The sequence below is a fragment of the Excalfactoria chinensis genome, chromosome Z (genome assembly GCF_039878825.1).
Source record: "Excalfactoria chinensis isolate bCotChi1 chromosome Z, bCotChi1.hap2, whole genome shotgun sequence".
Classification (NCBI taxonomy): Eukaryota; Metazoa; Chordata; class Aves; order Galliformes; family Phasianidae; genus Excalfactoria; species Excalfactoria chinensis.
In genome coordinates, this window is record NC_092857.1 from 20,078,517 (window position 1) to 20,095,370 (window position 16,854).

Below are 16,854 nucleotides of genomic sequence, written 5' to 3' on the forward strand. Positions count from 1 at the left end.
CATCGAGTGTACTTTAGTGTAACTGATATCTATCACCCAGATGTAAGTAGAGGCATTTTTCTGAACATGCTGTGCTACCTTTGGTTATATCCCACAGTTTATAATCTGACTGAAATGCATGTATTTCATTTACTGTTTATCTATTTTATGAAGCTAAAATATACTAGGCATATGTTTGATTTAAGTACATGCATTGACATATAGCTTAGATATGCCCATGGTTATCAATATGAATTTTTCTATGGAATTCATTTGTCTATCCTCTTAAAATTTGCATTTGATTTGTAGCAATAGCTTCCTGTATTGCATGTAGGGGACAGAAAACAGAAGTGTCATACTATGTGATAAACCACATGTGCTGGGGAAGAAAGGGGAAGGACATGTTTCTAATTCAAGCTGGTCAATAAAAACTGGCAAAATATGTCTTTTTGGATTCATCAATTTGCAGAATTCAAATGTATTGGGAGAGATTTTATTCTGATTTTATTCAAAAACAAAAAACATGACAACAACAACAACAAAAAAAACCCCACAATTTTAGGTGTGACCATTTTTTCTTAATTTTAGTGCATGTGTATATTGAAGGACAAAATTGCTGAGGATTCTTCTAATTAAAGTGTAAAAATAAATAGTCTTGATCTTAAGTTGATTTCCATGCAGTGCTAATGGTTGTCTTAAAAACTGTGTTCAGGTCATTGTCAAGAGAAAAATTCAGTTTACGTTGTCTCATGTTTTTAAGCTTGCTGGTGTAGGAAGGAATGAGCATCTAAGAAACAAAATGCCCTTCACCTGTCAAGTTGTAGTATTGAAAGGTGTGTTTTCATAAACTTTTATTGTAATTTGCAGGCTGAAGAATTTGCCGTTTACCTTTACAAAGCTACAACAGCTCACCGCTATGTGGCTATCGGACAATCAGGTGAAATTTTCTGGGAGAAAAATTATAGAAAGATGGTTGAGTTTATTCCTAATTAATTGAATTGATAAGTGATCTTTCAATTTTGAGTGCTTTGTATGTGCATAAGTACTTCCTTGACATTTTGTCCATTCTCTCAAAATAAACAAAATCAGGTCTGCCATCCTTTGGAGCTTCTCTGGCAAAGCTTTTGTATGAAACACAAATTAACAGATGTTGGAATTTCTAATTTGTTATCTCTTGAAACCAGAAAGGTGGTATTTGATGATTTGTTAGTACTTAAATGCATACGGTATTGTTCTGCCATTGTAGAAAATTTGCATAACCTTTTTCGTGGTAGCTTGCTTGCCCCACCTTTGAACTTTATAGCTGTCCATGTTTCAAGTTATTGAGAAGTAACTTGTGCACTCGTGCCTTCTTTTATTCCTTTATACCCTACCAATTTCCTGAGTGGCACTAAGGTTTACAGGGCTTCCAGAAATTCTTTGATCTTGAGTGTGGTATAGTGAAAAATTTATAAGGAGTGGGAGTTACCAGTCTGATATCAATATTTAATAAATAAATAAATAAATACTTTCTTTGACTGTCCATAGGTGTAAGTGACAAAGTATATCTGTGCATCCCAGATCAGCTTGCTTTGAGATTGTAATGAGTCCTAGCAAAAATAGTAGCTTTTTTTTTTTTTTTAATATTCAGTTTATTCTCTTGAAGTTGTTTTTTCCATTCCCAAGACAGTCATTTACTGACATATATTAATAACTCCATTCTCTGAAAATTATTCAGAGGGTAAATGATTGAAGACTGCTCTGCCTTGCACTCTATCTAGTTATGTAGATAATCTTTACTTTGTACATACATATTTTTTCGTAATGTGTCCTTCTTTGATTTGCTTCTTAGTCTAAACCACTTATCCCCCTTCAAAAAGAAGCTGACCCTGACACACAGAAAACTGTGCTTACAAATTACATGTTCCCCCAGCAACCAAGGACTGAGGATGGTAAGGATTTCTTTTTTCCACTTACAGCATCATTAATTTGTTACCTTTCAAGCATAAATTAAAAAAAAAAAAAATCCATTTAAGAAAAAGAAGGAAAATGAGGAGTTTTGTTTTGTGTAATGTATGCTGTTCTTATAAGTGCTTGTTTTTTTCTCTAGTTATGTTTATATCTGACAATGAAAGCTTCAATCCATCTTTGTGGGAAGAACAGAGGAAACAACGTGCTCAGGTGGCATTTGAGTGTGATGAAGACAAAGATGAGAGAGAGGCACCACCTCGGGTTAGTATTTAATTCATTTTTTACTACGGTTTTTCTCTCTCTCTTTTTCCCAGTTGCACACCTGACTCCCATCCTTTTTATTCCTTTGACTGTGGATTTAGCTCTGCTGAAGAAATTGGAACTTCATTTATTAGTTTAAAAGCATCAAACTGGACTATTTTTTTTCCCTCATCATTAAAATGGAGCATATAATTATGAAATTACTGGACTGGTGCTGCTTCAGGGGAGGGATAGTTGAGAAATAATGGTTAATTCTGATTTTTGTTTAAATGTATTATAGTTGTCATTACTCTTCCTGCTTGGTATCAACAGACAAAGTTGAAGCAAAAATAACTGATTTGTAATTTTGCTGGGTTTTATAAAATCACGTTAATCTAGGTAGTCTCAAACAGCAAAATGGAGATTCTAGGTGTTGGTCTGAGTGTTTTGTTTGAATTCGTTGTCTATTTTAAAGCTTGGTACTTTAGTTAAAGGTTTTAATTAAAATTAGATTATTACTTTTTTATAACACAGGAAGGCAATCTGAAGAGATATCCAACTCCGTATCCTGATGAGCTGAAGAATATGGTCAAAACAGTCCAGACAATTGTACATAGGCTCAAGGATGAAGAGTCTACTGAAGATGTTGCCAAGGATTCAAAACGAGAAAGCCAGACAGTTTCTGTAAAAGATGTGGGGGTAAAGGTTAGGTGTAATACTATCTTCTGACTTTGCTGAAACTTTCAAATGTCCATGTTGCTGTTAATTCTTTTTAGTCTTCTCTCTCCTCATTAATTCTCCTCATTAAAGAGCAGGGCTTACCTCTTCATCACCTTAAGAATCACAGAATGTCAGGGATTGGAAGAGACCTTGAAAGATCTTGTAGAACTAATCCCCCTGCTGGAGCAGGAGCACCTAGACCAGGTCACACAGGAACGCCTCCAGGCAGGTTTTGAATGTCTATGGAGAAAGAAACCCTACAGCCTGTGGGCAGTCCATTCCAGTGTTCTGTACCGTCACCGTGAAGAAGTCTGCAATAATTATCTGCTTTGTAATAGAAATTTCCCTCTTAACACTGACAACAAAGAAAATGGCTTGATTCTCAGGGAAATACAAAGTACAGTTGTGTAATGGAGCTTACTTTCTAATTTTCTGGAGGAGTACTTATTTGACCACCAAACTTGAAGAAGGAAAATGGGGATCATTTCTAAGAATCATAACTGTTGCCCTCACAACTGATGGTTTTGCACATTAAGTTGGGAAGGCAATAGCAGCAATTTGGTGTACAGGTCACTGACAGCTTGATGTACTGTAATACGCGGTAGGACTGTTTGTATGTCTTCGATGCTGTCTCATTGTAGATACACTTGGCTTTTCTTTTTTTTTAATTAAAATGGAAGTTTAATGGTATGAAATGACCCCAGTAAGGATGAGAGTGAAACCAATTGGAAAAGGGTGAGGACTACAACTGAATAGTCAGGAGAGATTTCTCTCTACCTTGTGTATTTCATACTTGATCATTTCAAACATCATTTCATAGTTTCCCATAATATGTTATTTCTTAACATCATGTTTCTGAAAAAGGTTTCAAATGTTTTTTCTATGCATGTTCTTAATCCTGTAGACTTCAGAAATTGTTCCAATGAAGAATAAGGCTGATGAGAGAAAGCAGTACTCAGCAGGAAGCTCTGTGCAGAAGCCCACTGAACCAGAAGCTGAGCACTGCACTGCAAATTCGCAGATGGCTGCACTTGTTAAAACCTTGCAGAACACAAAAACAATTGTTAACCATGAAGACACGCTTGAGGTGAGGTATTGTGATGAACACTATAGCAGTCAAAGAGTTGTGCTGGTGTTGCATCAGGCTTGTTTATAAGAGAAATGAAAATTTATGTTGACAAAAGCAGAAAATTTTTATCCATAAGCACTATTAGTACAGAGGGATTTGTAACTGTAAATGTCTTTCTAATGCAATATTGTTCTCACCTTAGCTATATTATAAGTGCAAGTTGAAAAATGTAAGAAATTGTTCATAATGAAACTGTAGGCATTTAAAGAAAAATAAGTCAAGCGCAGAAATTGATCTGAGTACTAAGCTCTGGAAAAGATTCTTTCTTAAATGGAATTTTCCAGTTTCCACTTGATTTTCAGCACCTTGGGAAATGATTGATTGTGATTGTCTCTGAAATGTCCAAGTATCATGTCAGTAGGAGCAAGCAAAATCTTGAATATACAAGTGAATTGCCTGTTCATTTAAAATAACAAGTGGGCTTAAAAATATGTTTTCGTATGTATTTGGTAGTGAGATGTCTTAAATATGACTTGTATTACAGAAATCAGATACTCATACTTTATGAACTCTTTGTTCATCTGTGACAAACATGCATATATTTTTTAATTTAGAGCATGTTTCAGCATTAATATCATTTGGGAACTTGTCAGTTAATCACTTGCCAATCACAGCATGTAAAATGTTTTTTGAAGTTTTTTCAGTAGTTTCACAAACTGATAATTTTTTGTGTGTGTTGTGCAAGCAGTGGAGCGTGCATTTATCATACGATAATGAGACTTAATGGCAAGCCACTGTGGCTGTTGCTGGGTCTTTTCCCCCTGGCGTGTTCCTGCTATTACTTGCTTTCATAAAATACTGGTTCTAACAGTTTTCTGCAGTTTAAAAACATTACTTAAAAAAAAGAAAAATACCAGCTGTCTGGCAGTGGCAGTCATTCTTTTAAATCTGGCTGTATGCCAGTAAGGAAATCAGGCAGTTGTTTGTAGTCAGCCGTGGATACTAAATTCCTTACTTCCTTATAGTAACTTGCTAGTAACTCTGTCTCCATCCGCATAACTTTATATGCACAGAAGCTTTTCCTTTCAATACTAATTACTCTTGTTATATATCACACCTAAGGGGAAGGGCAATATGACACAGATAGCAAAGAGGTTATCTGTTCTTATTACAGAGGAACAGGTTGTTATAAAGTTGGTCACAAAGTGTTTGCTACTACTCACTCAGTTTTACTGTCCTTTACTGTAGTCCAAAAAACAAGGTAGTCAGTATCATGGAATTGGTGGTGCTGTATTTTGTAACAGAATTTTCACTTAAGGGAAGAAAAGAATTATTTTTTTTTTCATTACAGAGAATATTAATGAAAGAAAATTGTATTCTTGAAGTATGTGGGCCAGGCAATAGAATTCTGAATCTGTTGTGTGGCTGCTCTTTCAGGCAGCTTTGTCAGTTTATCTCTTTCAGAAGTACACCGAGATCCATCTGATGGTTAGGATCTGAAGATTTCTAGCCTAGATCTCTTCAGTGTCATTTATTCTTGAAGTTAATATCTTCTCTTCCATTTGAAAGTTTACCCTAGTGTGTGAATTTCAAAATGAAAACCTAAGCTGAAGATGCCAGTTTAAGCTATCATTCCCACTGAGATCATCACACACAAAACAAATGTGTGTGTGCTGCATCTTAAAGATAATTGAGTGGAAAAAGTTAATAAATTCATTTGATTTGCACTACATAGTTGCTATGGTAGGTCTATGTTATTTGTTTATCTTTACTGTTTATTAGATAGGGTGATGATTTAGATCAGTTTTACCTAACCTTTAGCCATGTATTTAAAATGCTCTCTATATAAAACTGTTTTTCCTTTAGCAGGAGTCAGAAGAACTGTCCTCTGATGAAGAGATGAAAATGGCAGAAATGCGACCACCACTGATAGAAACTTCCATCAACCAACCAAAAGTGGTAGCTCTTAGCAGCAATAAAAAAGGTTAGCTATTATAAAAAGAAGTACTGTGTGATTCTAATAATTCCATGACTCAAAATGTCTAATTTTCCCATTTAAATGATGCGAAAGGTGATTACATGTGTCTGTTAAAGGAAAGATGACCAGTTCTCTAGTTGAGCAATTAATTGTTGAAAGCAGAGAGAGTCTTGTGGAAGAAGTTTTGATTGGAAGCCATCTTGGCCATAGTGACCATGAAGTAGTTGAGTGAAAGGTGGAAAACTATCACCAAAACTTCAACCCTGGATGTGGGGAGAGCAGACTGCTCAGAGAACTAGTTGGTAATGTCCTTTGGAGGATTGTTTTTTGACAACAGTGGGTTTCTTCAGTGCAGGTCACTTTTTAAGCACTACCTCCTAAGAGCACAGGAGCAGGCTATTCCAAATGCTGGAAATCAGACAAGCAAGGCAGAAGGCTGGCTTAGCTTAGCAGGGATTCTGTTCTTGAACCTATGCAGGAAAAGAAAGTGTATTGCCACTGGAAGCAAGGTGAGGCAGCACAGGAAGACTACCTAGATACTGTTTGCCATTGTAGGGAGAAAATTCTTGTGGCCAAAGCTCACAGTTGAAGCTGGTAAGTAGTGCAGAGCAGCAGGTGCCCATCTCTTCTTTATGGTAACAGCAACAGGAGCTGAGGGAAAGGCCTGGAGCTGTGGCAGGGGAGGGTCAGGCTGGGGATTAGGAAGAAGTTCATCCATGGAGTGGCTGGGCACTGGAACAGGATCCCCATTCAGCTGCCAGAGTTTAAGAAGTATTTGGACAATGCTCTCAGACATAGAATTTGAATTCTGGGTGTTTCTTTCTGGAGCCAGGAGTTGGACTCTGTGATCTTTGTGGGTCTCTTCCAACTTGGTATATTCTTTTGAGGTTATAAATATAGGAAAGACTCCTGTTATATCTCGAGTATGACTGAGAAAGCTGTGCTGACATTCCCATTTTGTTAATTTTTGTCAAAGGGGAAAAAGAATGTTTTGTGGTTTTGAGAATTGTTAGCTGGAGTACTCTCTCAGTAGAGAATTGCAAAAAATGGTGTTTTCCTTGGAAATGCTCCACACTTCTTCCTTCTCCCAGATTTTTTTTTTTATTATTGCTGCTGTTGTTGGCAGCAGTATCACTTGTTTTAATTACTCAGAGAAGCTGTGCTCTCTTCCTAAGTTTTAAGAATAAACTTATTGCAGCTCTTTTTCCATAATTACCCTACTCTTTTATAATTCTTTCACAAGAAACATCTGATCACTGTTTTTGTTAACTAAGCTACTAAGGTTTATATTTTTTCTTTGGAAGATAATTTCAGTCTGGATAACCATTTCCTTTGGGGTAAACTAAATTTTTAAGCCTGAGAGGTATGAGAGGTAATAGTACTTTGCTCCATATCATGTCCCCAGTCCAGAACTTTCCAGGAAAAAAAAAAAGAAAGCTCTTCTGGCTGTTTTATATAAGAGAATAGGACGTCTTTTGGGGTTTTTTTTGAGGATGGATGAAGGAAAAGCAGCTGAGTTAGCCAGAAGAGTTTGCTGAGCATTCAGCATGGATAAATAAATTCTTTTATCAGAGGATGGTGGAATAGGTTACCCAGAGAAGTTGTGCTGTCACTGGAGGCATTCTAGGCCGGGTTGGATGGGGCTTTTGGCAACCTGAGCTATTGGATGGAAACCTTTTCTGTGGTGGGGGATTCGAAAGAGGTCAAGGTTTTTTCCAATTCCATCCGCTTCGTGATTCTGTGAAAAAACGAGTGTTTATTAATGTTGTCTTTGGGCTTTTATACTTGGCTGAAAAGTCCAAACTTCTCTCATCTCTGGGACTAAAAATTAGTTTCCCAAAAAGCATGCTTTTAGCACCCATAACTGTGTCTTGAAGCTAAGAAAAAAACATTTTGATTTGTACACTAATGTTTACTCATATTAAAATCACAGCTGGTTTGGAATCTTGCACATCAATTATTTTTGTACGAACACAGTATTTAAGTGTGTATACATTAATCAATATAGACAAGTGTAAGTAAATCTAAAAGTGTCCTCTGTGATCTGTGAAATATGTGAATGTGTTCCAGCCACGCAGAAGAACGTTCTTTTTTTCTTTCCTTTTTTTCTTTTTTTTCTTTTTTTTTTTTTTTTTTTTTACTTTTGTAAAACTATATACATCTTCAGTGATCTAGTTCCTTCCAAACTGTTTGGTGCACTAAATAGCTATTTAATGATGATTTGATGTTAAAAAGCAAGGAATGTGTAAGCTTTAAAAATCCTGTATTTGAAGCAGTGTACTTTATTTTCATTGGGGCTAATAGACAAACGCAACTGAAAACATTGGAGTTATTCTAAAAGCAGTAAAAACTGTAAAAATGTCTGTTTGGATATGTTTGGGAAATACTAAATAATGCAGCACTAGTTTATGCCAAGGAAACTTGGCAAATTTCAGTTTAACAGGTGAGTACTTGTTATGTTGAGCCAGGTATTTCAGAAGTAGTAAGAGCTATTGCTAGCAGTCTTTGTGGATTTATAAGAAGTTTGCAAAGGTGTTATTGCAAATTAATATATAAGCTAGTAAGTATCATTGAGGAACAACGTATGATTTCTAAACACTGTGATTTAAACATGGTAAATGGCTGTGTCTATAACTAAATTGGCATTGTTTTCTGTTACAGATGATTCAAAAGATGCTGATTCCTTATCAGATGAAGCTACCCATAACAGTAATCAAAATAACAGCAACTGTTCCTCTCCATCTCGAATGTCAGATTCTGTTTCCTTAAATACTGATAGTAGCCAAGATATTTCTCTCTGTTCTCCAGACAAAGAAACACACGCTGCTGTTTTATCCAAGATCAGGTTTGTAAAATAATGTATAAAACTAAGCATGTGTAATAGCAAATCATTATTCAGTTTTCATATTACTAGTGCATTCCTTTAATTAATCATTCATTAAATAGTCTTAATGTTATTTTGAAGTATTAAAACTTAGGTAATGAAGTAGTGTTTTTTTCAAGAAAAAAAGGAGTGGAAAAAAAAATAAAGGATAAATTCAGACACCAATTTCAGTATGAAATATATGATTTCATCTCTTATTTCAATAGGGTATAATAATTTCATCCTTAATTTCTGCTATCCCTGCAATTTATTTGCATAGTCTTGAAAATATTGAAGATGCATTTGATTGCTAACAATTATAAAAAAGCTTTTATGATCTTTAAAGAATGGACTTAAGGTTTCTGACTTTTTGAGGGGGTGTGTGTCAATAAAAGCAAGAATTTTGCCTACAGTTGTCATAGAGCTCGGAAGTATTTCATAAGAAATTTAGGTTACTGTTGCTTTATACTTTCAAACATTTTTAGACTACCCTTAATTATTCCAGTGGAAGTTAACTAACCTTATTTAAGGATAGGTGATAGCAGATATATCTGCTTTAAACCAGTTTTGGATCATTCAAGAAAGACAGAGGTCACAATCCATCAATAGTGAATTGCTTACTCCTTTATCTGAGTTTGCTGAACACTCCAAAGGAGGTAATATTCAAGTACAGATCCTTCACTTGTGTCTACCAGCTCTTAAGTCTGGTTAGGGAGGGGTGGAGTCAGGGTCCACCCCTACTGGTTGTGCAGGTGAATTGCTCCCAGGACTGGCTGTGTCCCTTCAACAGGTACTCAATCATTGGTTCAGGCCCTAACAGTTCCTGTACACTGTTTGAAACCAGAACACGATGCTAGCCAGCAAGGCAAACCTCTCAAATGTATTTTTGTAATGGTGAGATAGCAAATCATAAATTTATATGTAAATTGGTTTTTGTCCTGTATTGTGTGTGCAGCGTAGCTGTGTTGCACATCAGTTTTTCTAAGTTTCTTGAAGGAATATCTTGAATCCCTTTGGAATACTGCTTACGAGTTATCTTTTCTTGCAGGCGAGAAGACGAAAATTTGAATAATCTTTTGCAAAATGGAGGTGAATTGAACATTACTGCAGAAGAAAAAACAAACGTGGAGAAGAAAGTTACGAATCTTTCTCAATATGAACTGAGCATTGAAGAAAGAATAGGTCTGATAGAAAAAGGTGTGGATCTGAGTAGTCCTACAGAGGAGACTCACAAATTAGACCAAATAAACATGAATATCAATAAGCTGGTTAGTGAAGAGGCAGTGCCAGTTCCCACAGAAAGAGTGAAACCACAGGAAGTAGTAAAGGGCTTTATGAATAATATTATGAAAGAAGAAGGTGAGCACTTGGAAAATGGAAATAAGTATCCTATAAATAAAGTAAATGGACATCCTGAGGAATCAGTACAGTCTCCCAGTAAAGATGAACTAATGAAAAGCACTACAGTTGATGGTGACTCTTCCACTGAGCTGTCTCTTTCACGAAGCACTGAAGATCTGTCGCCACAGAGAAGTGGAACTGTGATGAAGTCTCACAGCATCACCAGTATGGACCCTGGTGGTCTGAAAGTCTACGACATTGTCAGTGATGGTGTGTCTCCACAGCCAAACTCAGTGGTAAAATCTTCATCTGGTAGTGCAGATGGGAAGAACATAGTCAGGAGTAAATCTGCTACTCTTCTATACGATCAGCCTTTGCAGGTTTTTCCTGGGTCGTCATCATCATCTGATTTAATATCATCTACAAAAACTCCATTCAAGTTGGACTCAAATCACAATCCTGAAGGTGCTAACGTAGTGAGAGGATCAGTGACAGGTGGTCCACAGATGTTTTCTACTCCCCAGTATAATATTCAGTACAGCAGCAGTACAACAGCAAAAGACACCTTATGGCCCCAGAAACAAAGCACTCAAGTAGAACAGAGCAGCTTACCTCCTTCGCGTTTGCTGAGGTCTGAAAGCACGGAAGCACCTAGCTATGTAAAACATTCTGCCAATATGAATTTCTCCAATCACAACAATGTCCGTGCCACTGCTGCATATAGCACTCATCAGCGAATGTCTGGTAGACATATAGACATGTGGGCTGTTCCACCAAATGATAGACTGCTCCCTGGAGCAACAAGGCACACTCTTCAAAGACAGAGCAGTGTATCCTCTACTGCTTCTGTAAATGTTGGTGATGCTGGACCTTCAAGGCGGGCCCAGGTTCCTGAAGGGGATTATTTGACATACAGAGATTTGCATTCAATGGGAAGAGCTCCACCAGTAATGTCAGGGCAGCAGAGACCTCTTTCTGCCAGGACGTACAGCATTGATGGTCCCAATGTACCTCGACCACAGAGTGCTCGTCCGTCAGTGAATGAAATACCAGAAAGAACTATGTCAGTTAGTGACTTTAATTACTCTCGGACTAGCCCTTCAAAGAGATCAAATCCAAGAGTTAACTCTGAGCACTCTTTGTTAGACCCTACGGGAAAAAGTAAAGTCCCTCATGACTGGAGGGAACAGGTGCTGCGACATATTGAGGCTAAAAAGCTTGAAAAGGTAAAAATAATTTTATTCTTTCTACTTTTCTGTAATCTAGGCATGATGCGAGTCAATTACCTATGTTTTGAGCAGTTTTTAATTACCAGTTAAACTATATTTCTGTTCTACTACTTCTTCTAAAAGGTAAACATGTTTATGCTGAATATCTGAAAACCAGTCTGTAAGTGAAATTTTTCGCTGAGGAAAAAGGTCCCTGTTGTTTTTACATCGTACTTGCCAGCTTGGTCCAATTACCTTTGAATACATTAAATGTCCTGTCACTTCTGCACTGCAAGTCCAGCTCTGTTAGGTCAGGTAATCACTGTTGTTAATATGGCACTGTCTTCATGTTACACTATCCTGTTACCTTTCTTGAGCTTTCTCTTCTGCATTTTTTCACTATTTCTTCACTTCAGGAATGAGAAAAAGAAAATCAATAAAATGCATTTGGTAGCATAGGTCTACAGCTTGTGATGCTGAGGATCTGAAAAGATCTACAATTAACATTTATTTGCCTCCAAGCCAGTTGTCTTTTGAAGCTGGATATTTGACAGACTGTTGAATGAATATTTATAACTGAGATGAGAGCACATAAAAATCTTGTTCATTTCAGGAAATCACAGGAGATTTTGATATAACTAGAGATGATGAATGGGATTCTTTTTGTACCTTAGTGCCTTATCAAAAATTTGAGCTGATGTGGAGATGTGAACAGTTTTGCATCTTCAAAGGAATTGAGTAGAGACTGGGAGAATGTAAGATGCTGTGCTGCCCAGGAGAGCCCCTGTAAAATTGCATCACTAAGTATTGGCCAAGATATCATCAGCCTGATTCTGTTTCCTTGGAAGGGAAGTGAATTTGGTTTTGTTTAATTTGAATAATTCCTAATTATAAAAAAAGATCTGCACCACAGCCACAGCTGTTCTTGTGATCCATTTTGAGTCGCACAGAACAAGATATTTTATGCGAAGTATTATGCTGAGGTGTGGCGGACCCTTTGTCTACAAGGCTGACACAAACCTCACAGTGTTCCAATTCTAATCAAAGGTGCATATTCTGGTCTTATTCCCCTGGATGCATCTATCTAATCTTAAACCAAACAAAGGAAAAGGAAGAAGATGTGCAGTGTTTGAGCATAGAGGGAAACTTCAGTGCGCTGCTAAAGCTATTTGGTTTTACTTCACTCTTGCACCATGTTCCACATGTTAGGAATGGTGTTTAACATGTGGTTGAAAACTATGCAGATATCATAGCAATTTAGTCACCTTTACTGAAAGCAAATTGATTGACTTAATACCCTTTATATCTGTTCATATTTTTTCTTCCATGCTTTTGATGTCAACCTTCATTACTGTTTCTTACTAGACGAATATGGACTAGTTGCTCCTAGCTTCTTAGCTGTACATCTATCTAACATATATTAGTAGTGTGCCTTTTGTGTGTGTGCTTCTTTTATTCTGGCCTTAAAGCATTTTAAAGATTCTACGTAGCACTCTAAGACTTACAAGTTTAAAGGTGAATATGCATATAATTGTCTACTTTATATTTTCTGGGATATGATTGACTTCTAAAAAAATAATGAAAATTAAACCATGAGAAATGCAGATATGATCCTGCGTGGCAGCTGGCAAATATGATAATGTAGGAATTCTAGAAATTCAGTGGATATTTCTTTGTTCTTTTGAAATAACAGTATCAGGTATGTTTAAGCTTAAAATGTATTTCTAATATGGGAGCTTAATCTACAGAACAGACTTCTGAAGTGTTATGAAGTCTAGAAAAAAAAAAATCAGTGTTTGAAGAAGTGAGTACTTCATTTAAAGAACAAACATGTACTGGAAATTGCTGTGGCAAAATTCTTTTACAGCATAAGACAGCGCTGATAAATCAAGTATACAGAACTAAATGTGATGATGGATATTTAATTAATATCCTCATGCCTGTATCTGTACACGGCAGTATAGGTTAATAATCTTAATTTGCTTTGACTCTTTTGGGTCTGCTATTGAATCGATTGCTTTTTAAATTTTTATCCAGTACTTACTAGGCAAAAGTACGTGAAGTTTGTGTGGGGGTTTTGACTTGTTGAGGGTTTATGCTGCTGAGATGGTGTGTAGGTTTTTGTGTCTTGTTCTTTTGTTTTGGGGCTGTTTTGTTTTTTGGTGAGTTTTTTTTGTCCGTGGTGGTGGTTGGAGGGGAGTGGTGGTGGGTGAGCTCCTGGAGTACCTGTTGGCTTGGTTTCTATAAGATTTAGTAACAGGGTGAGGTAGGGGAAGGATTATTGGGCAAAATTGGAGAAGTTTGAAAATGGTTATATTTGATCTTTTCACCTCATTCAGACAAAAAAAATACTTTGAAGAATTTAGTTTGCATAAGGAGAAGTAGAGGAGCATTTTAAGTCCTGCCAAAATGATTAATAGCAGGTTCCAGCCAAGTAAACGGAATCTATAATTCCTTTGACAAGATTTAAGGGATCTGAAATCTGAAACTAAAATTATCCACCTGGCTGAAGGAAAGTGAATAGAGTTCATCAGACCACTTGTAAACAGTTGTTTTTTTTTGTTGTTGTTGTTGTTGTTTTTTGTTTTGTTTTTTTTTGTTTTGTTTTGGTTTTTTTTTGCATATATTCTGGAGAAATAATTTGCTTATCTAATGCAAAGCTAATTTTATTGCGGGATGGAGATCTCTTTAAATGTCAAGCTGCTCCCTAGTGGTTACATGCAGTAAGCTGTAGGAAAGTGTGCAATGTGTTCTGCCTCCTCACCCTCATTACCAAAGCTTTTAAATTCAGTGTACAGGTGAGCTTTTAAGAATGGTAACATATTTTGTCATACTTCCTTTTTCAAGGGAGACTCGTTGGTTTTACTGGCAAATAATAGTAACTTCCTAGTTTTGTTGAAAGCTTTCATTCAGGAATTTAAACTAAGATACTTTCTTTTTATAATATTAGAATCACACACATTCTATTGTGTGTTAGAGGAATTTCCCACCTTTAAATTACAATAATAAATATCTGTAAGAGTTATCTTCAAATACTCGAGTTGGTAGAAACAGTGTCTGTTACTTACATTGGTGTATTTTCCTTTGTTGCTGTGGATTTCTTGAGAGTTTATCAGGTGCGTGTTGGCTTTCAATTATAATTTCACCAGGCATTAAGTGCTCTGTTTTTGGTTTGTTTTTTTTTTTCTTGTTCATTTACTATCTACAGCAAGACTTGTAAAAAATAACTCATAAAAGTAGATGCTTACTTTCCTTTTCAGAAACTAAAATATAGGTGGTTTTACTATGGAAGTTCTCAGTGCATGGCACCTTCTTCAGAGAAATAAGGAATTCCAGACTTGCAGTTTTAATCAGTTTGGATTTTTTTTCCCCACTATTGTTTGTTTCTCTATGTTCCTGATGTGGAAGAATATTTTAATTAGTATTGCCTCACGGTTATTTCCAAGTTGAGCTTGTATAATACAGCAGGGAAAATAACTTCAGTAGGTCTGTGCACAAATAAAACTAAGTGCCAAAATGCTTGTAAGGTATATTTTGAAACTGATAAATTAGAGGACTGCTACATACTCAGCTACATTGAGTGCCCATTAGTTTTACATTGTGATTTCAGATTTGTTTCTGTGTCTTGAGTAGACGACTGAACGGTCGGTGGCTTGAAACAATGCTGAATGGAGTTCAGTAATCAATTCGTCACACTTTCAAAAACAAAACAAAAAACAGAAGTACATTTTGAAAACAAACAGCAATATTTGGGCAGTGCTGTTTAAGCTGGAGTGTGAATAACACTCCCTCAGTAATTCTCTAATAGTATTTTATCTCTTCGTATAAGATGCATTTTTTGCAGTTAGTGATACTTTTTCCTTCCTTTGTGACTGTAAGAGGATAGTTTCATAATGTTCAGGTTCCTCTTCATTAGGATAAAGAATCTGATGTCTTATTAGAATTACATAAGATTTCAAACAAAGGGTTTTTGTCTTGCATGCTTTTGTCAAGACTTTATAGCATTACTTTCAAGCATTTCAAGTATTCCCAAATCACTTTGAGAATACTTTTTTCCAATCAAATTTAATGATTAGAAATTAGATAGCCAAGGTGAGAAATGAAAAATGAGAAATGAAGAGATCTCTACCTGCAGCTGGCATCTGATTCTAAGAAATGATTAACAAAAATGAAATGAAAAAAAGAGGGCAGATGTTTAGACGTACCAGTTACAAACTAAGGCTGTTCTAAGATAAGTCTTGTTTACTGTAGATACTTTAATTTTATTATTTCCTAATCTATACCAAAATTTCATGGATTATGATGAGCAGAAGCACTTCCAGCTGCCTGAATCTAAGCTGATTCCATTAGTCTGCTTATTGACTATACATTCTGATTTATAAACAGAATACTTAAAAATACATTTATAGCCTTTTTTTTTTTTTTCTTGATATAATGTAGCTTCCAAATTGTGTTCCTCAGCCACTCTTGAGTAACAAGTTTCTAGTAAACGTTAAGATAAAAAGGGACATATGAAGTATATTGGTTAGTGTCGAGTTTAGAGTACCTGAAATGGGATTTCTCAAAAATTAGAGGGTTTTTTTTTGGTGACATCTGCATACTCACCTTGAAGGAAGTATCTTCTCTGGACAGTTACAGTTTCTAAAGAAACGTGCAACCTGCATCATGCTCATGTTGAAAAGCAAAGATATAGGGATACCACTCTCTCTCCAAATACCCCTGATTTTCTCTTCCTGGTTATAAATAGGTGCAGAATGCTTCCTAAGCTAATTGCTGGGAATCTCTTTTTGTGTTGAGCTACGACTTTTTTTTACAGCTTTTGGTTTTGATGTTTTGTATCATATCTCTTACCCTTTTTTTTTGGGGGGGGGGGTGGGGTTCCATCTGCACAGTTTCTTAGTTCTGTTTTGTTCTTTGCAACTACAAAAGTCTGTGGTGGCAAAATAGTAACGTCCGCCGCTTTCTTTCTGTCACCCTGGACAGTATTGGCTGGGGTCAGCTCTGCAAATTAATACAGCTCAGAACCAAACCACTCTTCTGTTCTGGAGCTTTGTTGCATTCTTGTTTACCTGCAGTAGCATGGGAATGGGTTTTTTTTGTTTGTTTGTTTTTTAATGAGGCTCCAACATTTTATAATCTCTGTATCTCTGTGTTATTGTTTGTACTGTACCAGTAATAAGGGGGAAAATAAGACTAAATAGTAGCAACTGGTAATCAAATGATTTTTCACAGGTGTTTGTCTGGACTGCCAGCTGTTCCTCCCACAATGTACTTGACATGTTGCAAATTTATTGAAAATGTGGGGATTTTGACAAGCTGTGAACCTACATTGTTTTCCAAACACATGAACATTTGAATGACTTTATTTACATGTAAATCTGCATGTAAACTGCTGACTGCATGCTGATTTACAGTAAATAATGGTAAAAATAGGAGACACTGAGTTGTGTTTTATATATCACAGTAGCACTGTTCTTGCATGGTTTTTATCTTGCATGACAATGGA

At 36.2% G+C, this 16,854-nt stretch overlaps 1 protein-coding gene across 4 annotated transcripts in view; it reads left to right on the forward strand.

Annotated features, from left to right (window-relative positions):
* The window catches only part of ERBIN (erbb2 interacting protein), a 101,826-nt gene that overhangs the window by 74,328 nt on the left and 10,644 nt on the right, over positions 1–16,854 (forward strand). For 3 of the 4 annotated variants that reach the window (XM_072359135.1, XM_072359137.1, XM_072359134.1), the window contains 8 exons: positions 847–916; positions 1,811–1,910; positions 2,069–2,190; positions 2,704–2,874; positions 3,794–3,976; positions 5,828–5,942; positions 8,598–8,781; positions 9,848–11,366. In XM_072359135.1, the coding sequence (XP_072215236.1) occupies positions 847–916; positions 1,811–1,910; positions 2,069–2,190; positions 2,704–2,874; positions 3,794–3,976; positions 5,828–5,942; positions 8,598–8,781; positions 9,848–11,366 (2,464 nt within the window). The remainder of the gene's footprint in view (positions 1–846; positions 917–1,810; positions 1,911–2,068; positions 2,191–2,703; positions 2,875–3,793; positions 3,977–5,827; positions 5,943–8,597; positions 8,782–9,847; positions 11,367–16,854) is intronic. The other variant, XM_072359136.1, reaches the window with a different exon arrangement.